The sequence below is a fragment of the Lissotriton vulgaris genome, chromosome 1_1, assembly GCF_964263255.1.
Source record: "Lissotriton vulgaris chromosome 1_1, aLisVul1.2, whole genome shotgun sequence".
NCBI lineage: Eukaryota > Metazoa > Chordata > Amphibia > Caudata > Salamandridae > Lissotriton > Lissotriton vulgaris.
Genome location: NC_141685.1, coordinates 1,668,434,995 through 1,668,460,013, shown reverse-complemented (window position 1 = coordinate 1,668,460,013; position 25,019 = coordinate 1,668,434,995). Strand labels below are relative to the sequence as shown.

At 45.7% G+C, this 25,019-nt stretch overlaps 1 protein-coding gene and 1 long non-coding RNA gene across 2 annotated transcripts in view; one reads left to right on the top strand and one right to left on the bottom strand.

Annotated features, from left to right (window-relative positions):
• LOC147751025 (carboxypeptidase A1-like) overlaps window positions 1-25,019 on the bottom strand; it is a 48,844-nt gene that overhangs the window by 17,432 nt on the left and 6,393 nt on the right. Inside the window, exons 5-10 of the mRNA XM_086918910.1 lie at window positions 22,179-22,280; window positions 20,821-20,925; window positions 12,194-12,304; window positions 8,916-9,006; window positions 7,808-8,007; window positions 4,483-4,567 (exon numbers count right to left, since the gene is read on the bottom strand). Coding sequence (XP_086775036.1) covers window positions 4,483-4,567; window positions 7,808-8,007; window positions 8,916-9,006; window positions 12,194-12,304; window positions 20,821-20,925; window positions 22,179-22,280 — 694 coding nt within the window. The remainder of the gene's footprint in view (window positions 1-4,482; window positions 4,568-7,807; window positions 8,008-8,915; window positions 9,007-12,193; window positions 12,305-20,820; window positions 20,926-22,178; window positions 22,281-25,019) is intronic.
• On the top strand, window positions 7,678-24,129 carry LOC147751026 (uncharacterized). Its single transcript, XR_015295527.1, has 4 exons — window positions 7,678-10,038; window positions 11,406-13,607; window positions 19,203-23,206; window positions 23,271-24,129. It is a non-coding gene; the product is annotated as an uncharacterized LOC147751026 (long non-coding RNA).

The following is a 25,019-nucleotide window of genomic DNA, read 5'->3' as shown; positions in this document are numbered from 1 at the left end:
AACTTGAACTTAAAAAAAAAAAAGTATGTGATCGACAAATAAATCAGCAGTAATATAGCATGACAAGATTCAAGGCATTATACATAAAAACAGTTATGTTTCTAACAATTTTTCAATGAATTTATCTACATAATACAGAACTTAATATATATTTTTTTAACTTTTAAAAGATGTAAAAATTCTATAGTACATCATTTCATTAGCTGGGCTGCATAACATCTCGGAGGCGACTCTAGCTGATTTAATACCATATTTCACAAAAAAGTGTTTTAAGTAACAGCATCTGGGGGATTTTAAAGCTAGGAAACCAAATAAGACGTATTCAACCATTTGTACTGCAGCCTTACATATATTACCCATTCTATCAGCCCAACGTATTCGTAGCCAAGCATCTGTAACACAATTTAGGGGGAAACAGTTAATCCTAAACAATAACATACAGGGGCGAACACTATTCTCTAGGTTCCAGCTTAAATAGGGTTGTGAGGCTGAGACAAATTCAGTCTGTATTAATTCTCCCAGTCTCTTTAATCTCGCACAGAGGCGGATGTCATGTTCCATGGAGCTATGTTTCATAAAAGATTTCAAATAACCTGTAATAGTATAATAACTCATTTCTTGCATATGTACCAATTTAAATCTAAAATGCTCAAGTGCATGTAAAAGATGAGTCGTTAGTATATGATCACCCCTTGCAGAATTAAAATATTCGGCATTTATAAGCTTTCTCAAGGTGTTCTTGGATTGAAAAGGACGATCACCCGAACGTATTATGTCTGCCAATCCCCTTATAAAGGTGTTTATCAGACCCATTTCATTGCATAATGCCTCGATTGGTATCGTATTTAAATTACAGATTGTACGCAAAATCTTCCCTTATGCTCTATGCATAATGCTCAACTTTTAAAATTTCTACGCCATATGATAGTGCGGGGGATTTTCATCGTATATATAGTTAATAAATGGATAAAGTGCCTTTGCCCTGTAGACCTAAAAAGTGCTTTAAGTACATTTGCATAGGACAGTGCATTATTCGTCAAATATGCGACATGTTCTTTGTCAGATTCATTAGCAGAATAGGGCAGCAGAACTTTGAGGAGGTAGAGGATAGATAGCCCAGCAATTTGAATGTAATGGTCGAGACACTGACTTCAAAGTCCCTGGGCTACTAGAGTGTGTTGCTTTTACCCTCCCTCTGCCGCTCCTAGTTGCTTCCTTCCCACCCCCTCCCTCCTTCATTGCTCAAAATCTTTTTTTTTTTTAAATGCCATTTATTTTTTGGGGGGAGTAGGACCAGGCATCGAATTGCTGCCAACCCATCCACCTGAAAAAAAACGCTTTCGCGCTTTCATTTAAAAAAATAAATAAATAAATTACCGTTCCATCTTGGTTCAGTAAACAAAAAAAAGAATGGCACAGCTGAATTTTGTAGATGTGCAACCATAAGGATGCATGTGCGCATAAAGGTCATTACGCTTTGTTGCACCTATAAAAATAACGTGGCTGCTGAGCCTCATCATCATGCCTTGTTTCACTTTTTAAAATTGTACTTTTGGCCATACTGCACAGATTATTGTTGCTCTCTACAGCATCGGGCGAAAAGCATTGGCAAAGCCACCAGGGCCAATTGTGAGATCTGTTGGCTTTGCCAGTGCTTGTACTCCTTGCAATCAAAATCAATTAAGTGTGCTTGAAATTGCTAATAAAAATCTGGGTCATACGGTCACATCCAGTGGAATCCCCAAAGCGGCTCTAAACTGTGATACACTGAGGGCCAGATGTATTGTTTACTGGCCACAAAAGCAATTTGCGACCACTATTTTTGCATCAGTAATAAAGCCTATCACAGGGACAGTGGCCTTCTGGGGTCAGTAGAGCAAACATTTTATTTTTTAAATGCAGCCTATTTTCCTTAAAGGAAATGGGATTGTGTTTAAAAAGAAAAGCTATTTTTGTATATTTCAAGAGTTGGCGGTGGTCCCAGCCAACTTCTAAACAACCTTTTTTTTTTTACATTCTCAAAGAGGAATGGTCCCAAGGTCAGTCCCTTTCCTTTTGCGAATGGATTGCCACCCTTTTTTGATGTGTTGGTAAAATATCATTGTTTTGAGTCAAGATTTCAGTCACAAAACATTGATACACAAGATACCGATTCGGTATTTGGAATGGACGGCAACAACACTCCCCTTCAAGATATCAAATCATTATCCATTCAAAATCCCAATTTAGAAGACGGAAAAACGTGTCTAATTCCTAAAAAGGAATTATTACATTAGTAAGAGCATTTTAATGGCCACAAATGCCAAATTGGAGGGGTTGCAACCGTTAAAGTGATTATTAGATCCAGCCCTAAATAAGGGCCATATGTATGAACACATTTTCCCATAGACACAGAATGGGTAAAACCCTTTGATACATATGGCCCTAAATCCTCAAAGTTTAGGGACTGTTCTAACCTCCTAGGCCAGCCAAAGGCACCATCACTACCCATCGAAATATCCAGGCCGGAACCTCCCCTTTCCCATGTCCGTAGTCCAAAACCATCACCAACACCTGTTGGAAATGCATCAGCCAGCTCTTCTAAACCACTAGGGCCTTTACATTTGAGCCCCCTGAGAAGTAATGTATGATTTCTCATTTGACCTTTTGATTCCAGAACTGGGCAGCTATTTTGGTGTCAATTCAACATTACCCCAGAACGGGAAAGAATGCCAAGCTGCACTACCTTTGGATGATTCTCAAAAACAGGGGGTACCCGGTAAACCAAAAGGCATCTGGGTGAAAATAATGAATTACAAAAAAGGTGATGCCAAGGTATTTACTACAAAAAAGTTAATTATGAGAACAAAAACGGTCAATTATTTGTCTCGTCACTACCTAAGTTTTTTTTTATATATATCTCTCATTTGTTAAGACGTTCATCCAATGGTTATTACCAAACTCCAAATACAAATAAATAAAAACAAAAACACACAACAAAACAGTAATATAGTTTGTGAATTATTTTAAAGATCCTTTTTCTTTCTTTTACATTCTAAATATAAATCAGTCGTTCAAACAATATTTAATCTTGTAAGGATTGACGTGTGAAATTCCAAAAAACAAAGTTAGTAATCTAAATCCAGGAGGTCCAAATGTCTTAATGTTGTGGACCCTTGATCCAAAGTTTATGTAAGAAGCCCGATGGTTTATTTACAAGGAAAACATGGCATTGTCTTTTCTTCGGCCATATTTCCTTTTTCTGACACCAAATTAACACGAAGCAAAGGAAGCCCAATTGATTTTTCGGCTTCAACAATCAATGATGCTCCTGGGAAATCTATCCATTCAGTTTCCAAATCAAAATCAGGTGCCGAAATTAATAATAACTGTCGACGCGTTTCGGCCTTTCAATTATTTTAAGGCCTCATCAGGACAAAGGGCAACAAAATATATTTAAATAATCCGAATGTTATTATCCAAATAACAGAAAGCATAAGGATAGGGTCGTCCAATGTGGAAAAAATGGTTCCCACGTATCACACAAGTCAGGACGAACTCCTATATTTGGCACTCCAGTATTTGCCCAGATTTCTTAAGAGCCCGTGATTAAATCACCGGCAACCGAAGGGTATCAGACCTCATCTCCTATCTACGAGGCGAGCCAGAATCTCCTGTTTCTCAGCGTGTAAACCAGCTTTGGATGAGGCAAGAAGCATCCAAAGGTACCGAGCTTTGCTGTTGAGGCGCAGCCTAGGTCTCGAGGCGCAGCAAACAAGTGGTCAATCAATGTCTGGACATGTGCCTTGTAACAGACCAGATGAAAAGAGATCAGCTGCTTCTGACACTCCTTCTATCTACTGGGTCTATTGCTTTTGTGCTCTCAGGAGCATACACGTTTGGGCTTTCCTTTTCCAGATTATTATAACCTGCTGCTTTAGACCACCGTGAGCATGATGAACCAAGATTACTCTCCCCAAATGGAGTGATTTGTTAAGTGAACATGCAGGGGCTGAGTACATAGTTCAGAGGATTTGAAGTTTGACTGATCAAACCCCCATTCCCAGTTATAGTTTTATTTTACAGACCGAGGGCCGATTCACAAGGGGCTCCCTCACTCGCGGCAAAGGCCCCACAGTCATGGCGGGGGACCCATACTCGAGGTGGGACCTACACAATAAGTAACTGCAGTGCAGAGATCTTGCCACAAGTGTTTGTGGCCCCCGCCCGAGTGGGGTCCTCCCGCCTGGACTGCGGGGCTGCTGCAGCGAGTGTGAAGGCCCTTTGTGAACCAGGTCCCAAGTCTCTCCTTCCTCCATTGAGAGGTTGTCTTGGAGAAGCATTTTTTCTTTCATTGAGGTGGAGTCCACATCAATTAGTAATGCCCTGGACAAAGGAGAGTAAGGTTAGGAGTAAATTAAATTACCAGCAGGTAGTAAGGGCTTTGCAGACTCTTCAGCTGCTACAATGTAAATGTCTTGGAAACAGAGCAGATGTACTTACAGATGGTGTCGATGGTGGTCCCATAAGTGTACTTGGTGTTATGGAGTTGGGCCAGAGCATCCGCTGCCACTTTAGCAAGACTGTTCTGAAAAATAAAAGGTACCTCATGAGGTGGCTGGATACCCCTGGCAGCTGAAGTTCACAGTTTTATCTGTAGTGCTCCCATGCAAGCTGTAATATCCAGAACAGCAGCCCCTGTCATGTTACCATCTCTAGTAAGGTAGTTCTCTCTGGAAGTTCTGTCAAATCACCTTGTTTAAAAAACATAACTTTTGAGTGTCCAGCAAGGCATATTTTCAGAGGGTAAAAAATATGCATGCCGGACATTAGTTATGGCTACCCTATTTCATGCATGCACTATTGCATGGCTAAATGGAATGTACAATACAAGAGCCAGCTCTTCAAATGTGAATACTTGATCTCCAGAAGACATATATTAGATATCTCCCTAAGTCCAACTCACAAAGGTTCCCTGTAATTTTTTTGTCATAGATGTCCATCCACGATTTGCTTGAATCTCTAAATTGGCATGGATTCACAAAAACTATGGTGTAGGCTGGGCTTATGAAATCTTAAATATCGACAGGTCACAATATCGTGACCACCTTATCGAGGGACAACATATAGAAAGGTATGTTTGTATTCATTTTCTATACCTAACTCCACATATATGTACCTTGGTGATATATCTCTCTTCTAGGTACAAAGGTGTGAATTTAAGAATAGTAAATCCATACCTCCCTCTCGTTGTGCTCTCGGTAAGGGATCATACTAGCACACTCAACTATATCAAATTGAACTCTTTGCCTACGTCATCAGCAGAAAGTACTTATGTTTGAGAACAGGCATGCTAAGCTGGTCCTAATGCTGCAGAATTGCAGTCAGGGGGTGACTTGGGGCTAGAACTCCATTCCTGATCATCTTCTGCCGGATTTATCCCAGGGCAATAGCAGTACAAAACCAGACAGAACCACAAGCGCTGATCTGCTCTTCGGTGACAAGCCCAACAAACACTTCTCCTTTGAGCTGTAACTAACCCATGCAGCTGCCAATCACACCTGAAATTCGAGTTAAAAAGATGAGGGTTACAACTTAATTTGAAAAATAAGAGAACTGCAAGGGACAACGTTTTTTCTCAGGAGTCTGCTGCTGCCGAATGTCTCTCTTTCACGGTTTTCCTATCTTTCGATTCTTATTGTTTCTCCCTCTTCTACCCTTCTCTTGCTCTGGGTCAAATTAATTAAGCCAAACCTATAGGAGGTGTGATCTGATTGCTGAACAAGATGGATTCCTTCATGTAGTCCGCACCGCCATGCTGTTCAGGGTATAATGCAGCATAAGCGCCCAAAACGCTTCTGAATTGACTTACTGTTGCTATACATGTTCATATATAGATGATTCAGAAGTAGCAGTGCTGGCCCTCCATTTTAGAATAAGAGCCAGTCACGATTCTGCCATCCAGCCACTAGAGGTCACTCACAAGGGCCCCTTGAGAATCTGGCCTACATCAGTATAGGAAAGAATTCACATTTTCCCCTAGCACACTTAGGGCTTCATTTACAAGAAACTGACGTATCAGCATTGAGGCGTCAGTTTCCTTGCTCCTACGCCAAATGTCCTTGCAACGCTATGGATGCGCTGTATTTACAATACATGGCGACATGGTGCAAGGATTTAACAGATGCGTCAGAAATTCTGATACATCTGTTGACGCAAAAGTGCTGCATTGCTGGAGTTGGTCGTAAAACTGACGCGACTCCAGCAATGCGTCAGTACACATAGGCGAGTCCCAGAGTGGTGCAGCAAAATGATGTACATTTCACTGCACCAGTTTTACGTGGCTTTTTTTGTGCGGGAACACCTACCCTGCATACGTTACATCTGGTGCAGGTATAATGTGATGCAGGGCTCTGCAAATTGACGCATTGAACCCAATGCCTGAGTTTGTAGATATGGTGCAGTGTGGTGCACTGATTGCGACGCTGCTGCATAAAAAAAATTTCAGGCAGTGGCGCCACAAGAGGGTTGTAAATGAGGCCCTTAGTTTCTCCTCACCTCCCCGTGCATGTTTTTGTCCCACTCCCATGATGCATTTTGGTCCTTGTCATTCTCTTTGCCAACAAACCCTGCCCAATCACGCCATGGTGGTGCTATTTTGTTCTCTACATTGATTCCTGGATCCCATGGCCTTTCTGACCTCTTTATATTTGTATTTTGGACTTCCCTCTTTTTGCTCTGACCCGAACTCTGTTTCTGCCTTTTCGTGTGTCTGCTGCTTTCCTTGGTCTTCCCCTTTCCAAATCTCAGTTCTGCCTTTTCTTCTTTGGTGGTTCCCTGATTTCTTGAACCTGTTTTTTCCACCTCACAGAGAGATCACTTCTAAGTAGTAGACAAACTATCATTTATGATAGTTTGTCTATCATTTCCCTGTTTTGCCTGCCTATTTGCACCTGTATTATCTTGATAGTTTACCCTGCAGACTTCCTGTTCCTCTCTGCCTCGGCCCTGTGTTTCCCTCCAGTCCTGACGATATTCCCTTGTTTGTATTAAGTTCCTTCTCTGGAAATCCTTTGTCCCAGCGTAGAGCAAGAACCCCCATTGCGCTGCCTAGTCCTGAAACCAGCTAGGTTCCCTGACAGTTGTCCCGAACTAGCTAGATCCCTGACAGAGCCTATACTGTGCTCCCACATTAATTCATTAATGCACCCTTTCATTCCTTCTGAATTAATGACAGTATAGGCTCTGTCAGGGTTCAAGCTAGTTCTGGACAACTGTGAATGTTCTCTCAATTCCCATCTTCAAAATAACCTCACAAATAATGTTCTCACACTCACTACAACCACAGCTTCATTTTCATTATGTTATATATTTGTTTTACTCTAAGTTTAAGTTATTACATTTAGCTAGGAAGCAAAATATGTACCCCATGACTTGTCTATAACAATGTACTACTTACTGTTAAGCACTCTGTTACTCTGTTTTCCTATTCAGCGCGATACAAAAATCAACAGAGCTAACCCTAATTACTTCTTCCTGGTACTGTTATTACAAGCTTGGTAGCAAAGTGATCCCGCGTCATGTATTATGCCGTAAAACACGTTTTGGTATTTTTTTCAGCTAAACTTTGTATTCTGGAAAATGTCACATATTTTTTTCGTGCTAAGTATGTTTCTACAAACCCTGGCACTGAAAGTACAGTTGACTAAAGCCTCAGGTTTGCCTGAAGGTATACTGCATGCATAGCAGCTTTCCTTTCCTTCAACATTCTAGCACCCCTCCCAAAATGTGGCATGAATGCCCCAGCAGGCCGCTGGTTGGAGCTCACCAGTTCATTGTGGTCTGGGCACTGTGCACTCTTGTAGCCGTAGGGGAACAGCAGCATCTGCGAGTAGCTGTGGATGGTCAGCATGGTCTTCACCATACCGTGGTTGGAGATGAAGTCCACCAGTGCCTTGATCTCAGGCTCCGAGTGCGGCTCCACGCCGTGGTATGTCTCCGAGCACGGATTGCTGCTGGACCCCGAGCCTGATTGAAAGCAAAGAAGCAAATTAACCAAGGTGAAATCAGAGGGCAGAGCAGTGACCTTCTTTAATGGCCCTTCAAGGGTTGCTACAGGTGGGACAAGGATGGCCACTTCCTGCAGGCAATGGCGAATGGATTGCAAGCGGCCCAGGCCCACAGACGTTTCTACAAAGAAGGAGGACTTGGTGTGTGTCTATGAAGCATGGATTCCCAGTGGAAGAATTCCTCCTTTTGGCGAGGGGAAGGGAAAGCTGGGCAAAGACGAGTTTTTACTTTTTCAACGGGCAGTTGTCGTGTCCAAGTTGGCTTCCCAAATAGGGAATGGTGACATTCAGATTTTTAAGATAGCCATGGATGAGAAAGGTTCTTGATCTATTTCAGTACAAGGCAGAAGCCAAGGTGGCGTAGAGGGAAACACAGACCTATCCCTATTGGTCAGTGGTTCAACAGGATCTTCAGACTGGGGCACAGTGTCATATGTCCGGCTATACCTCGGGTGTAGGGCGAGGTTCGGGGGCTAACAATTGTCCCATAGGTATTGGTATAAATAAGGATCGCCCATGCTTTGAGCCAAGAGAAACATTCTGCTTAGGGTTGAAAGTAGTTGCTAGTGGAGTATGATAACTCTTGCTCTACGCCCTTGGGGGGTTTTAACCCTACAGCAGGGATATCCAAAGGAGTATGAGGAGGACCACATCCATGCCAGAGTTTCATGATAACCAAATAAGAGTCTAGTCTAAGAGGAATTAATTTAAAAAGCCAGTGATTATCATGAAAAGCTGCCATCAATCCGGCCCTTCTAGACCTCTGCTGGACACCTCTGGTCTACAGTGACCATGTGACTTATATGATACCATATGGGCTTCTGCCCGCACCCGTATTTAAGGGCCACTATGAATGGACACTTTTACCTCCCCAACCAGCGTTCCAGTTCCTGTTGGGGTCGGCTCCAATGCAGGACGTCCCCTTGCGGACAGATCGGGTCTTGCGCCACATGCGGTTCTGCAAAAACACACAGGAGACCCACAGGTTACAAATTGTGCTGCTTTGTTCCCCACAAACCCACCCTCACAAGTAGCAAAACATTGGCATCCGTCTGACACTTGAAGTCTATAATAATACAAAATCACCAAACATTACTATAAAAAGACACATAATTATATTAGTATCTCTTATTCTAGCCCACTCCTGTATCCTGAACCCTTCTTGCAAAACAGAAGAAAATGCCACGAAGGATAAGCAGAACAGAAGAGTTACATACTAGAGTAAATTTTAATATCAACTGCAACATGGTTTCAAATAAACACTTCTGTTCAACTGTATCTGGAATCAAACATTACAGGCCACTCTCATGATCCTTGTACACGCGGGTCACAGATACAGTCTACCTGTGTCTCCAGCACCTCAATTTAGCATTAAAAGCAACTCAAATGCGATGGGACCAAAGTGTGTAAACTAACATGTAACACCAGCATGTCTGACAGTTAGTTTGGTATATCTTCCATAAGCATTTACACGATTTAGCAGTTTTCTATGTTCTTGCAATTCCTTTTCTTGATAAGATTTAATTTAATTGAGGGCTAGCAATATCCCAAGTCCTGTTTGACATCCATGAGCCAAAGCATACAGTGTATTCATCATTTGTATGAGTAAGGTTTTCCCTCATATTCCAGCTTCTACTCTGGTGAGTAAAGTTTACTTGGCACTGCCTCCCATTATAAAGTAACACTTGCGTGCCTTTTGGTCCATATGCTTGAATCAGGGATGCATACCCAACTTCAGTACAGGTCTATAATCATCCAATTGCAGCCCCTGTGTGATGATGCAAGGAACCTTCCTTGCACATTCACCAAAGTCAGTAATTGTGCACTGGACCAGCTCCCGGTGCACTGTGCAGTGCCTCAAGGGTCAATATTATCGTCTTTGCTCTTTCAGGGGCCGCTGGGAGGCCTGGGAGAGTGAACGACCAGCTCAGAACACCAATGTGTACATGGTACCCAACTTTAACTCACGGTCTCCTCCAGTCTGCATAATGTGGAGTAATTAAGGCCTGTACGGACTGCCATTTTCAGAAGTCCAAATGTGAAATGTTGTAACAAAATTGAAAGGCAAGTACACACCTTTCTCTTTCTCTCCGCCTTTCATCCACTCACATGCTCTGCCTTTTTACTTGTCCCTAGTGTACACGCACCTGCTCTAACTTTCCCCCTTCCTGCACAAAAACAATCCAATGAAATGCAGGCACCATTGCAGCATGGCACTAGGGTGCAAGGGTGTCAGTGTTGGTCAGTGGTGTAACGAACCTTGAGGGGGCCCCCTGCAGGGTACGTGAAGGGGCCCCCTCCGGACTCAATCTAGAGCTCTCCAGCAGAAATGCGGAGCTGACGGGGCCCCCTGGAGGGTGAGGGCCAACCCGCACTGCGGGGGCTGCAGGGGCCTGTGTTACGCACCTGGTGTTGGGACTAGTCAGTCTCAAGTGTGCCAGCACAGGTAGGTAGCTGAAGAGCAGCACATCTTAGTAGGTATGGGGGGTTCAGCTCCCTCCCGATCACGCAACGCAGTGCAGGAGATTTGCCTGCTGCCCTACAATGTGTGAACCTTTAGAAAATATGCCCATACTTTTCTCTTGGTCACTCACACTCCTACATTTAGCAGTAGTAAATCCTGTGGATCATTAAACGCATCACTTCACCTGAGAGCACCATCCAGGGTTTAAATCCACCGCCTTCATAGTTGGGTGACCCGAGACATACAGCGGGGAACGGACACGTCGGGCTTTGGGGTATTGTGTGTGAACTGGGTGCTTTTTCTCCTGCCTCAGAGGAATCACAAAGCACTTTACACATGTCCAGAAGTGGATGAAGGGAAGCATTTACCTTCCTTGTATAATGTGTTCCTCTGACATAAATCCCAAAGAATGTTTTAAGGCTAATGATCCAACAATGACCCTTTTGTCAATAAAGTGTTAATAAATATTGTAAGCCCTGATTATAAGGTCATCAGTTTTAGGTGCAGGGATACCACCGTAATACCTAATTCTGGCAGGTGTAAAGTATTGGGGGCTAGGCCCACATGCTTGTCAAATAATGCACACAGACATGGTAGCAGAGTCACTTATAACTGGCCAGGGCACGTGTGTTCGACCCCTTTTATTAGCAGGGTCACCTGACCGGCGACGCCTGTGATGGTTGGGTGTACAGTGTATTACCTCACACTCCTCAACCCTAGACCGTGTCCAGCAGGACACTACAGCAGGTTCCCATCACCAAACACCAGCCTGTATGAGCTTTCTCACCAGGATTAACAATAAGCACGTGGACTCAGAAATACTGGATCCTTTTCCGCGTGGTTGTCCCTGATTACAAGGAAAAGACCTTGACATTTTCACCTGCTGTAACCAGGGGGAAATGTCAGCGTGGGGGGCAGTGGTCTGGGGGATCTGGAGGACACAGCAGGCTAGAGCCTGCCCCCCTGCCCTGTGCTGCTTCAGGGGTCAGACGGGGGCTGGGATGTGATCATGCCACCAACCTCTGCCCCTTCAATTTATAAAAGGACCTGGTGTCTCAGGATCTAGAAATATCTGTAAGAAAGTGAAGGTGGACCACAGGTATCCCACAGAGCAGTCTGGCAGCTATGCCCACTTGCCTCAGTCCCTAAAGCGGAGTGTGCTCAGAGGCCAAGATCACTACACCCAGGGCTTTAAGTGGGCCGGGTCCTGCTCAGCACCAGCAGTTCTAAAAAGCAGGTGCTGAGATGGGTGCCTATCTGGCTCTCTGTTTTTGCCCTCACCATCAGGTTGAACAAACAAATCTTAACTCTGCAGTAATACCACCCCTCACTGCCTATGGCGTGACTTCAAAGAGACTCGTTATATAGTTCTTTCAGTCTCATCATTTCAGAACAGAAGCATTTTCAATATTATACACAACGGAGCCATAGTTGTTGCTTATTTATCTTATGCAACTAACAATCATTGGCAAAGCCCATAGTGCTGGGTTGTTGTAGGTGCAATGTTACTTGTTGTGTTATGTATCTGGATGCAATGACAGTGGCACACTATGCTCAGCACATATTTTTAGCTGACACGTTTTCAGCCATGCCCTTAATAACATTGGACACGCCCCTTTTGAGAGGCCCCCTCATTTTCATCCCACCTAAAGCCCTGACTACACCCATGGAGTGAACTCACCGTGGTGTGGGTGTACACATACCCATCGGGGTTGGTGACAAGCAGCACAAAGATGTCCAGTTTGTCCAGGATGGTTTTCAGGCTCTGGTCCTTGGTGTTATCTTCAGCAATCTGCACAGAAAAAGAGGCGAGGGTGTATAAGTGTGAAGACACTGCTTAGCAACACTACTCAAAAGTAACAACATGGACCTTCCATTATTACGAATATGCTGAATATTGGTCCTATAAATTGTCTCAACAATCCTTCTATTTAGATTTTGGCTTGCCTTGCCCAGACTAGTAAAGATATCACAGGTGGACTAGCCTATAGGAACATTTCAAGATATACTAACAGACTAGTGTGTCTGAAGGCCTGGGATGTGGTGGACACTGACCCTGCCTTACTGGCCTATCAGAGGCACAGGTCTAGTGAGGGAACCTCTATATTCCCTGCTAGGCCGGTCTCCTTTTGAAGCATCTGTGACTCACCAGGCCCAACATCTTTAGACAGACGAGATTTCCTTCTGTAGGCAGGAATGAATATTTGGGTAACTTGTAGTTCACCGCTGCAGGGCCATGTCAGCTCTCATCCTCCAAGGAACAGTGAAATAACAAGCACTGAGTTGGGTATAACTGATACTTATACACTTTTGATGAATGACGGGGTACCTGCAGTGGGCTTGTTTGTTTGGGTGTCCATCTGTAAAAGAGTTCAGGGTAGAGTAATCTCTTCTTGCCCCCAATCCCTTTTGGTCTCTAGTTCCTCAGTGTGTGAAGAGTAGCGCACCTTTTAGCTCCCTCTTACGTCCTTGTGAGGGGAAAAGCCACTCCCGCCATTGGGGGGTTCAAACCATTCACGCCAAACCGAGTGGGCTTTGTGTCCTAGCCCGGGAGCAAGCAGGGACACTTCCCCTTTGATGAGGCTTCCAGGCAGCCACCTAAACTGGTTAAACCTTTCCTTATAGGTCCACGGAGCCTGTTATGGCACTGGCCCTCAATGCCCTCTATGGGGGCGGCCTCTACAAAAACCTCCAGGTTTACTTTTAGATAAGTACGTGGCCTATGGGTTATGTAATGAGGGGCTTGTTGGAATGTCTAAACACCAAAAGGAGAGTGGGAAGCAAAAGCCATACCCCGTTTGTCTTTCCCAATAATGAATATCATGACAAAATGAGAACGCATCCCCTATTTCATTAGCTACTGTGCCTATAACCACTTTTCATGTTTTTTTAGGCAAGAGGCTACCACCACAAAAAGGAAAAACATAAAGTGGTTTTCCTGACAAGTCGGTGGGTTGTGAGTATAATCCACACACACCACCCCTGCATGCCATAGCGTGATTGCTAGTCCCTTTTTTGATCCTGACGAAAGCAATTCTGACCCTGAGAGGTACCATTAGAAGATGGCTGAAACATGTAGACCACATTGCAGTTAAGTTTGTCTAATTCACCCTTGGATAAATGAATACACCGAGGCAGAGGCTACGTTCTACGTCTTACTTTATTCCCTGGCAGCCTCAGACTGCCTTACAGACTAGGAGTGCTGCTTCCTGTGTCCTCACTTCCTTTTCCTCTTTCCTGCTCGCCTGTCCTGTCTCGAAGGTCAGGCGAGGCGACGTGACATCTCCCCGGTTTCACAAAGTCTTGCTTCTGCTACATCTCCTCTACTAACCGCCGAGGTTTCCTGATGAGGCGGTGGGGGCGTCTCTCTTGTTCCCGTGGTGAGCTCTGACGTCTCGTGACTTCCACAGTTCTGGCCGGGCTGTGAGTGTTTTGGTCGCTGCTGTCACTGTGGTTGTGAGACTCACTTGAGGTTTGGCTCGACGAGGTCCCTCGTCGGGAGTTTTGGTTGCATTTCTTGAAGTGCGAGATGTTTCTCGTTATTTGTTTGTGATCCGATTTGGCTGTAATCATGGTCCCTTTTCTTTTGACGACTTGGAGGGGGATGTCGAGGTACCGGCTGTCTGCCTTGGCGCGCCGATCACTCCGGACAATCACCCAGTCTCCTTCTTGGATGTTAGTGTCTTTGGCATGTCTTCGTTGGTCAGCGTAGGTCTTCATTCGGTGCTTATTCCTGTGATCTATCTCGACTAGCGTGTTGTGGTCGACGGTGACAGGCCGCTGTTGGAGCGCGGGATCTGCCATGGGAAGTCGAGTCCGTGGTGTCCTGCCTAACATCACAGTGGCTGGGCATTGATTGGTGGTGCTGTGAGGAGTGTTCCGATATGCTCGTAATACTTCATTTAATGTCTGTTGGACATCTCTGTGAGTTAATTCAGTCTGTTGAATCGCCCTTTTGAGTGTCGCCATGAACCGCTCCACCATGCCATTTGCTTGTGGCCATAGTGGAGTGATCTTCTTGTGTTTGAAGTTAAGATGTGCAGCAAAGTTTGCGAACTCATGTCCATTAAAAGGTGGTCCGTTGTCTGTTTTTACTCGAAGTGGAATGCCCCATGCAGCGAAGGTTTCATCCAGCACTGGGATTACTGTCGTTGCTCGAGTTGATGGTATTAGCTGTGCAAAGGGGAACCGGGAGTACTCATCCATGATGACAATGATGTATTGTCCTGATTGCAGTGGTCCGAAAAAGTCAACTGCTACTTGCTGCCATACTCCTTCTGGTAGGTCCGACATTAGTAGTGGTGCTGGGGGTTCTTCCCGACTGACTACTTGGCAGGTCATACAGTCTTTCAGGGTTGTTTCTACCATGTGGTCAAGTGTGGGGAACCACACGCGTTCTCTTAAGGCTTTCTTGGTTGCGTTGATGCCTCGGTGTCCTTCGTGTGCCAAGTTGACAACTCCTTGGCGCAGGTTGAGGGGAATCACAATCCTTCCCCCCCTCAAAAGAAGGCCGTTGTCACTGATGGAAAGTTCGTCACGCACTCGCTGAAATGCAGCCAGATCCTGCCGCGTGGAGTCGGAGTCCTGTGGCGAGTGTTTCACATCTCTCCAGGAGTTCGTGCGAATGCGAGCCATGACAGCTTGAATGAGCGGGTCAGACGTGGATGCTTCCTGAATGGCGGCGATGGGGACTGTGGGTGGACAGGCCGCGTCAATGACGAAGTGGAGATATTCATCAGCTACAGACAGGGCGTTCCGGGCTCCGGCCACAGGGTGGCGCGACATGAAATCTGCTGGGTTCTCAGCTTTGCCGGGTTTATGTATGATTGTGAATATGTAGTCTTGCAAGCGTAGGCCCCACCGTTCGATACGAGGAGGCATCTTGGCGTTGGGATTGCCGAAGATGGTGATGAGAGCTTGGTGGTCTGTGATGATTGTGAAGTGCTTGCCGTACACAAACAAATGGAAATGTTCACAGGCCCACACTACAGCGAGGCTTTCTTTCTCTGGTTGAGAGTAGGCTTTTTCAGTGTCCGTGAGGCTGCGGCTCGCATACGCGATGATGTGGCGTTGGTCTGAATCATCCCGGTATTGGGCCAAGATGGCGCCCAGGCCTACTGGGCTGGCGTCGACTGTGATTTCCGTCTTTTTCTTGGTGTCAAAGTACGCCAGGTTTGTGGCAGATCCTACTGCTTGCTTGATGGTGTTGAAGGCTAGTTGGCATGGTTCAGTCCAGTCAAAGGATTGACCCTGGCGAGTAAGTTCACGTAGGGGGTAGCTGATCGTGGCGTAGTCGCGAATATATCGCGCACAGTAGCTCGCCATGCCTAAAAAGGAACGAAGGTCACTTACGTCTCGAGGTGTCGGAGTGTCTGCAAGTGCTACTACCTTCTCTGGATCAGGTCGCATCCCCTCCTTGGAGAAGATATGTCCGTAAAATTTCAGGGTGTCTCTGTGAAATTCACATTTGCTGGTGTTGAGAGTCAGGTTTGCAGTCAGCAGAGCGTGACAGACTCTGTCCAGCGCTGTGTCATGTTCGGTTTGATCTTTTCCGAATACCAGTAGGTCATCGCTGTAATTAAAAGCATTGGGGATGCCTTGAATGACCCGTCTGATGGCTTCTTGGAAGATCTCGGCAGCCGAAGAGATGCCGAAGTTCAGCCGTTTGTATCGGAACAGGCCTTGGTGCGTAGTGAATGTGGTGATATATCTTGATTTTTCATGGAGCTCCAGTTGGTGATAGCCTTTGTTAAGGTCAAGTTTTGAGAAGACAGTGGCTCCATTTAGCTTCGTAATCATGTCACTGATGTGTGGCCCAGGATGACGCTCCCGCTCGATGGCGGTGTTGGGTGCACGCATGTCAACACACAGGCGGACTTTGTTGTCTTGTCCTTTCTTGGGGACTACCACAACCGGGGACACCCATGGTGTGGGTCCTGACGTGCGTTCGATAATGTCAGTCTGGAGTAGATCCTGTAACTCATCGTCCACGGCTTGTTGGAGGTGGAACGGTACCTTTCTATGGTGTTGAGCGATGGGCGTCACCTTCTCATTGATGTGGAGCTTTACTTTGAAGTGGTTTAGTCTTCCAAGGCCTTTAAAGAGGTTTGGGAATTTTGCTGTGATGTCTGGAGCATCTTCTGTCATGTAGAGGAGCTCTACTAGTTTGAGTCTTTCTGCCGTTGGTAGGCTGAGGAGGCAATCCGCCACATCCGGACCCTCTACCACATGGATATATGCGTCAACTGTCCGGTCTTTGAATGTGAGGGTGGTGTGGAATCGACCTAGACACGGCAGGGGCTTGCGCGACATCCAGGTGAAGATGCGGACAGCAGCAGGAGACAACTTGGGCTTTTGTTTCATGTTATGGTATTCCAGGGCGCAGATGTAATTTAATGATGCTCCTGAGTCCAGAACAAATTTCGCCGGATGGTTGCCAATGAGGATGTCCAGTTTCGGGTATCGTTTTAGACGGTCTGGGTCAGATACCATGCAAATGTATTCATCGCTTTCTTGAGATGTCGGGGTGCGTGATGAGGAAGACCCGCTGGATGTGTCTCTACGTGATCGATAGGATTCAGATGTGTGATGCCTGGTTCGATGGAGGCTCTCGGAGCGGCTTCTGGACTGGCCAGAGTAGGCAGACCGGGCGCTGGAATTTGATGAGCTGGAGGATCGGCTGTCTCTTCCCTTGATGGCCCTGGCATGATGGCGGGTGTCACGATGGCGAGTGTCACGGCCTCTGGTCGATGATGCGTGGGGTGACCGCTTGGCTTGGCACGCCACTTCGAAATGATTGTCACGCCCGCAGCGATGACACCGCTGGCCAATTGCTGGGCACTGCCCTGAGTGTGGGTAGTCCTGACCGCATCGGTAACAGGTGGGCGCAGACTTGGCCGAAGTGGAGTGGTGCGAGCTTCCTTTGGATGGTGCTTTTCGGGAAGAATGGGATTTGTGAGAGCTCGACGTGGTCCTGGATGATTTGGATGTTCGGTGTGACTGAACGCGTAGTGCGTGATGGTCTTTGTGGTCGGATTTCTGCGTGCCCATTCGCTTGGCATAGTCTTCTGCTTGATCGTTTATCCTGGTTAGCTCTTCAATTTCCTCCAGCGAATGCGGTTTCTTGAGCAGTCGTCGGCGGAGGGTTTCGGAGTAGCATCCACTGATGATGCGGAGTCTCAGGGCATCCTCAGTTTTGAAGTTGTCGAAGTCGCAGTATTGGGCTAGCCTCCTGATGCGCATGATGAAGTCACTCATGCATTCGTCTTTGTCTTGTGCGGCTAGATGAAAGGTGTGCCGTTCGTAGTCCACATTGCGTTTGTGAAGGAATCGTCTGTCAAGAGCAAGTTTTACTTCATCATAGGTGGCGGTTGCTATATTTGGTAGTTCTTTGATGATTTGTGCAATGTCCGGACCGACGAGGTTTCTTAGGGCTACTATTTTCTGTTTTGAATCTTCTACTCGGGACCCAATCATGTAGTCCTCGAAGTCTTCACTCCACCGTTTCCACGCGGGGCCCATGCTGTTGCCTGGTGTTAGAGGTAGGGGCAGCGGTTGGCGCATGAAAGACGCTCCAATGGGATTGTTGGCCATGGTTGGTGCGTCGCCTGGAGTAGGTGGGGTGGACGAAGAACCCCCTGGGTTTGGTTGTAGAGCCGCTGTGGCTGCTTGCCCTGGGTTCGGTTGTAGAGCCGCTGTGGCTGCTTGTATTGGGCTCGTGCTACTGGATGAGCTATCAGGATGTATGTCGGACATCTGTATTGTCCCTTCGGAAGGATGAATGAATTGGCCTGGATGCGCAGTGATTTCAGTCTTTCTAAAGAATTTCCAGGGTCCTCTGTGGCTCTGTGTGCACTTCGTATTGCTGTCTGCACGTGTTGCCTGTCACTTGTAGGCTTTGAGAGCATTTAGGCTTGTATAAGTGTGTTTTCGCGCTCTTTTGGCTAGGAATGTGTAATTCTTAAATGGCGCCTGACCTCAAGATGGCCGCCATTGCTTGAGCGTGTGCCATGTAGAGCGCTGGCGCCTGACTTCAAAATGGCCGCCACGCGGGACGTCTCGCGTCTTACTTGTGCTGAGGGTTTTATCTTCTTTCAAGCTTAGCGTCGCTGAGATTGCTGGTCGCTGGGGCTGCTGGTCGGGACTCACCCTCCGCTCTGAATGTAGGCAGCTTCTCCCTCGCGTCAGGATCTTTGGGTAAGTCGAGTCGGCTGGTGCTCGAATCGAGACCACGTGGGTAGCGCTCTGGCATACGCGCTCCCTTTCCTCCGTGGGTGATATTCCGCTTTCACTGCAGCAGGCAGGGATCGCTTGGGCCACTCGGCGGGTGTTCAGATCCGCGCCTCTGGCGTTATGTGGATGTTGGCAGCGCCGGCGTCAGTTTAGATTTTCGCGCTCTCCGCGCTACCGGCAGGCAGGCTGCTGAGCTCGGTGGTCGGCCGCTTCATTCGGCTGGGTGATGTTAGGGTTGTGGGTGTTAGGGATATCCCATCCTCGTCGCCATTGTCTAATTCACCCTTGGATAAATGAATACACCGAGGCAGAGGCTACGTTCTACGTCTTACTTTATTCCCTGGCAGCCTCAGACTGCCTTACAGACTAGGAGTGCTGCTTCCTGTGTCCTCACTTCCTTTTCCTCTTTCCTGCTCGCCTGTCCTGTCTCGAAGGTCAGGCGAGGCGACGTGACAAAGTTGGATCAATTTTATATCCCACATATATCCTCCACTATTTTTTAACATTGACCAAGACTTCCCTCATTAAAATGTATGTCTAATTGACTGGAAATCTTGAGACAATTCTAAAACAGCACTTTTCACTAATTAACTCACCATCACTGTTCTTCCCTCCCAAAAGAAAAAAAAACTGCTTCCCTGTAATCAGGCGTCGCAGCACACCCCGGGAGCATTCGGCGACCAGGGTGGGAACCTAATGATGAAGCATGTGAGCCAGGGCTTGCTGGAATTACCATTTATGGGGAATATTGCCAAGGATGAATCTGGGGACTTGTTGGTACACAGAGCCTTTATGGAACGCCCTTGCTTGAGCTATAGGCAGGGCCACTGTAATTAGACAGCAGGGAAGGACAACATTATGAATCAGAGTTGACTAAATTATTTGGCCAAAAAAAATTTGTTTGAGAAGATATGGAAAATTATTCAACATAATGCAGCACCTTTTGTGGCAGTTATTACTTCATTATTTTGTTCTTTTGACAAGTTAATACATTCTGGGCAAAGGTTTCACCTCATTAGTATCAGTTTAACGCCTAACTACGGCGACCAGCAACTGCAAAGTGACCAGATAATCTTTGCAAAAGGCCTGACACTGTGCGGCAAACCACGAGGCAGCGTTTTTAGCAAGTTTTGATCTGTGGGAACTGGAAATCATTTTGGGTTTAAATGTGCAAATGATGTGGTAGTAGAGCAAAGTAAAGTGCTTCAACATCTCGTAAGGGGTAGGAAGCGCCATAAAAATACAATTTCAGTGCATGAAAAACTCTGCAGCTGTAGTATCACATAGTTCCAGTGGTCCTAATTATAGCAAGGGGTCTCAAAAAAGGGTTTCAAAATAAGTCCCTCAGAGGGACCCGGTCTCTCCAAAGAATGGGGCCCAGACATGTGGTGTGACTGCAATAATTACCAGCACTCTAGTGGTAGAGGTGACAAAATAAAGAAGTACTCATATTTAGCAATTGCATGTGGGGGTGGGTTTGTAATATTGCGCCACAGTTCTAGTGTATGCTACAGAGTCCGTGGCTCCGGAACCAGTACTTAATTTGAGCCGGTGGGTGCCGATGGGGGGGTCACATGCACTTATTTTAGGGGAACAGCACTTATTTACACATAGCAAGAGAGGGAAAAACACACAGATCGGAAAGATGGAGGAAGAAAAAGACAGCGAAACCATCACAAAAGGAGAAAGCAGGACCCTGCAGGTGCGAGAAAAAGGGACAAGGACTGTCTGGCAGTGAAATAAAGAGGCACGAGGTGGATTTAAGACAAATGGCTTTGGTTTCAGCTCACCAACTTTTAATTGCACCACCACCATCTTCTGAGCACAGCTTGGAGCACCGGCATTATTTCACAAACTAAGCACTAGTACCTCATATGGGCAAAGCTTTCGACAGATGGCCCTGTTCTAGGCTGGGTTTGATAGTTACCTAAGCAAGGTAAATGTATGGTTCCAGCTGAATACATCATGTGACTGATGCCACACTTTAACTTCTATGAAAGGCTGAAAAACAATTCAATTCATGGTGGGCTCACGACCCAGACAACTCACTCACTTGATTCATTTAAGCTCATATACCTTGTTGGCGGTCCAGATACCAGTCGCGTGCGTGATCCACTCTCGGGCATGGATGCCCATGTCCAGCCAAATTGCAGGGCGTTTGACAGATCCATCTCGGCTGAACTGCAAGAAACATCAAAAGAGAAAGCCATGATCAGCATCACACTGAAAGGAAATGTGTCCACCCATGAAGCCAGGTCTCCGAAGGTCTATGCAGCCTTCCTTGGTGTCATTGAACGAGTTAATATCTCCTGGAGCACTGTACAGACCCTCCAACTTGATAGCACTTCCTACAGGCTTCGTTGTAGAAAGGAAAGGGCTCTACAAAATGGGTACCACAGATCTCTGACCCAACAAACCTCTATGTGTAGATTCCTAAGCTAGATACCGCGCAGAGCAGAGATATGTTCAGGGGTTTGTGAGGATCAGAAACAAAGGCAGTCTTCACTTTACAGGCCTTAGACGAGAATTGCATATGGGCAGGAGATGATCGTCTTGGCATGCTAAAATCATGAAGTTAAAGGACAGAGGTAGGAAGACAGCCACAGAAAGAAGAAGAAAGAATCGGGGAGGTCAATACAAGTGGGTCAAATTCCTCCCTGAGGTTTGTTCTGAACTGGAAATGATGGATTTTTTCATCTCAACAAGGCTTCCAGAGCATAGGGGGCATGTATAGGTCTCCTTTCTCGACTACAGATATCTTTACCTCAGGAACTTCACAGGAGCTTTATATGGGCGTAGCTGTAGTTCCACGAAGCGAGACATGTCTTTTAATTTTTGTTTTCTAACCACGGCGGATCCATGAAGCACTTCATAGATCAGATCTTCATGGCCACCAGCAACTGTTGCACTGTTCCACTTGACCTGCAGCACTGTGCTCTTTTGTGGACACAGGTCACCTCAGTAGGACCTTAAGATTCTAAATCACATTAACTGGAGTGCCTCAATAGTTTTGTTTAAAGATGCTCTGCAACATTTCTTATAGTTTCTAGACACTTTTTCTTCAAAATACTATGTCATATTGCTTGGACATCCTGTCTTTTACTATTATCATTAGGTAGAAGCCGTATGTAATATTGCTTGGGGGCTTCGCATGGGTTTCTAGCCCATCATCACAAATCTGTTACATGGAGACTACAATATATGATTGAATCTTGCTTCAGGCAGCCCCTGCCCTCCAGTAAATGACAGGATAGGACAATGTAACATTGAACCCACAAGGTATTCTCCGCAAGGTTTTATTATGTCCAGCTTTTATCTTTCAATTATTAATTCAGGTTCCTCCAATTTATAGCAGACGAGCTGGTTATTTAGCCTCACCTTTGACCTTCCATGATTAAGCAGTGAAAACAGAAACATCACTGTCTTACACCTACCTGTAGCACATACAGAGGACGACCTTCGAAGCTGTGCCCGAGTAAACGTTTGGTGATTAGAGATGGGTGTTTAGCTACCAGTGTGTCCATCCAGGCATAAATCTGATAGAAAGAACAGGAGAGGTAAGACACAAATAAAATACAGACACCAGTAGGAACAGATGATGTTTTTCAGCCAAAAAGTGCGACATACAAATCTTCGTATCATTTTTTGGTTGTTGCGTCTATATCCCGACCCAATAACACTCATTGAAAACTGCATGACATTTTCACCACCTTATAACATTTTGTCAATTTCTAGATATAACAAGCATTTGCAATGCAATAGGTCTCGCATTAGGAAAGTGTGAGCTATTGGTATTGTAAATGACAATTTTTTAAAATATGTGTTGGCTTTGGAAAATATATAAATTAATAGCATTGTTATTCACAAAGCCAATAGCTTACACTTTCCTAATGCGAGTCCTATTGGCTATGGAAATGCTTATTGGTAGCAAGCAAGGACAGTGCTGTTGTGGTGCTGAGTGATGATGTGGTTGGGCTGAGTGATGTGGTGGTGTATTAGAGTAATGTGGTGGTGTATTAGAGTAATGTGGTGGTGTATTAGAGTGATGTGGTGGTGTCCCAGAGTGATGTGGTGGTGTCTCAGAGTTATGTGGTGGTGCCCCTGACTGATGTTGTGGTGTCTCTGAGTGATGTGGTGGTGTTCCTGAGAGATGTGGTGGTGTCCCCGAGTGATGTGGCGGTGTCCCTGAGTGATGTGGCGGTGTCCCTGAGTGATGTAGTGGTGTCCCTGGGGGATGCGGTGGTGTCCTTGAGTGATGTGGTAGTGTTCCTGATTGATGTGGTGGTGTCCCTGAGTGTTGTGGTGGTGTCCCTGAGTGATGTGATGGTGTTCCTGAGTGATGTGGTGGTGTCCCTGAATGATGTGGTGGTGTCCCTGAGTGATGTGGTGGTGTCCCCGAGTGATGTGGTGGTGCCCCTGAGTGATGTGGTGGTGTTCCTGAGTGATGTGGTGGTGTTCCTGAGTGATGTGGTGGTGTCACTGAGGGATGTGGTGGTGTTCCTGAGTGATGTGGTGGTGTCCCTCAGTGATGTGGTGGTGTCCCCGAGTGATGTGGTGGTGCCCCTGAGTGATGTGGTGGTGTCCCTCAGTGATGTGGTGGAGTCTTATCAGGACTCTAATAGGGTGTGTTTGGTCAAGGCTGAGGTAGCAATGAAGACCAAGATAGCAACGTGGACACTCCAAAAACTAGTGAAGGCTTTAAAATATCTATTATCATGTAATCTGTAAAAAATGTCATGTTCCTGAATGCTTTGAACCAATGACGCGCAAATAAAGCTGCTGCAGTTCAAAAGTATAGATTAAGGATTTAATCAAGTGATATAAGGCCTGTCAAAGAAGAAGCCAACAATGACAGTCTGGCAGACTTCTAAGCAAGGGTTTGTAGTGGAATTGCAAGTTTCAGCAAAGGAGATCTGAATGCCAGGAGAGCAGAATGTGAATAGATGGAGCGAGTTGCTCTAGGCAAGGAGGGAGTCAATCAATAGTGGGGAAATAATTAAAGGTGTTTTTGTGCACCTTGGTTACACTTCCAGCTCTTAGTGAGTTGGAAGAAATACTTTCTGGGAAACACGGAACGGATATCTGCCAATCATGCCTGAGTGAAGAACAACCAATCAGACTGCTTTTTAGTGAGCGGTAAATGGATGAGTGTTTGGACAGGATTCTTACATGAAAAGGAGTGCATTTCTGGGATTGCTGAAAGAAAACAAGGAGATAGGTTACAGGTAGATGCATGCAGAGTATATTAGGAAGGAATGATCCAAAAAGGAGGAGCAGGAATCGGGCCATGTTGGGCAAAAAGGTCTGAGAAAGGGGCCCAATGGGAGTTTTGATGTTTAAGGGCACCCCTCTTGGTTTCTGGTAAAGTGATGGAAGGCAACAGGGCTTACAAAGAAGGGTGTGAGAAATACAGAGGGACATAGTGTTATTGAGGGTGAAGAACAGGGCGAAATGAGGTTAGTTGGTGGCATGGAGAGAAGTAATTGCATGGGAATAACTAAAGGTGAGCTGAAGGTGCATAAAGTAGGTTTGGAGAGGATGCTGAAATCAGGCGAAAGAACTTCACATTGTCACGCTCATCACGGACATGACAAGTGGAGTGCTCTGTGTAAAAATGCAAATCGAACAGAGGTGAACCACTTTGTTGATGCGGTCAAAGCTCAAGTACTGTGCACCAGACTGAAAAGTTTTTAAATAAAGTACTTCTTGTAACAAGATGATGCAGTTAGTGTAGCTGCCATAATAGAAGGTCTTCAGCAAAATGTAAATTTCCTGTAAGTTTACAGTCAAATATGAACCCTGGAAGTTCTTTAAAATAACGTTCTTCCAGAAAAAAAGGAGAAAGTTCAAAATAAAGTAGAATACAGGTCGAGGACAAAATAGCACCCAATATCAAATTAAGTGCATATTGCATCTTTAAACTGGCAAGGAAAGCACTTTGTCGAGCACTCCGTGCCCTTTATGTCAAACAGTATACGTCAGTCACCCAGTAAAAGCAATGCTAAGCCATCCAACACAATATCTGCAAGCTGGTACTGTGTGCACACACAAACTGCCAAGTCAAGAGTACTTAGAATAACTGGGAAGCGCCACTACCCTTGCTGCATAAGAAACTGAAGTGTATGCTTACATCTTGATGCCTCAGCAGATACGTGACACCAACATTTGAAACTATCAGGCATAGAAAAACTAAACTGTTGCATAAACAACACAACACCCTCACAAACACACAACAATGGCAGCCTGGCAGTGACAGACTCCCTGCCATAAATCAG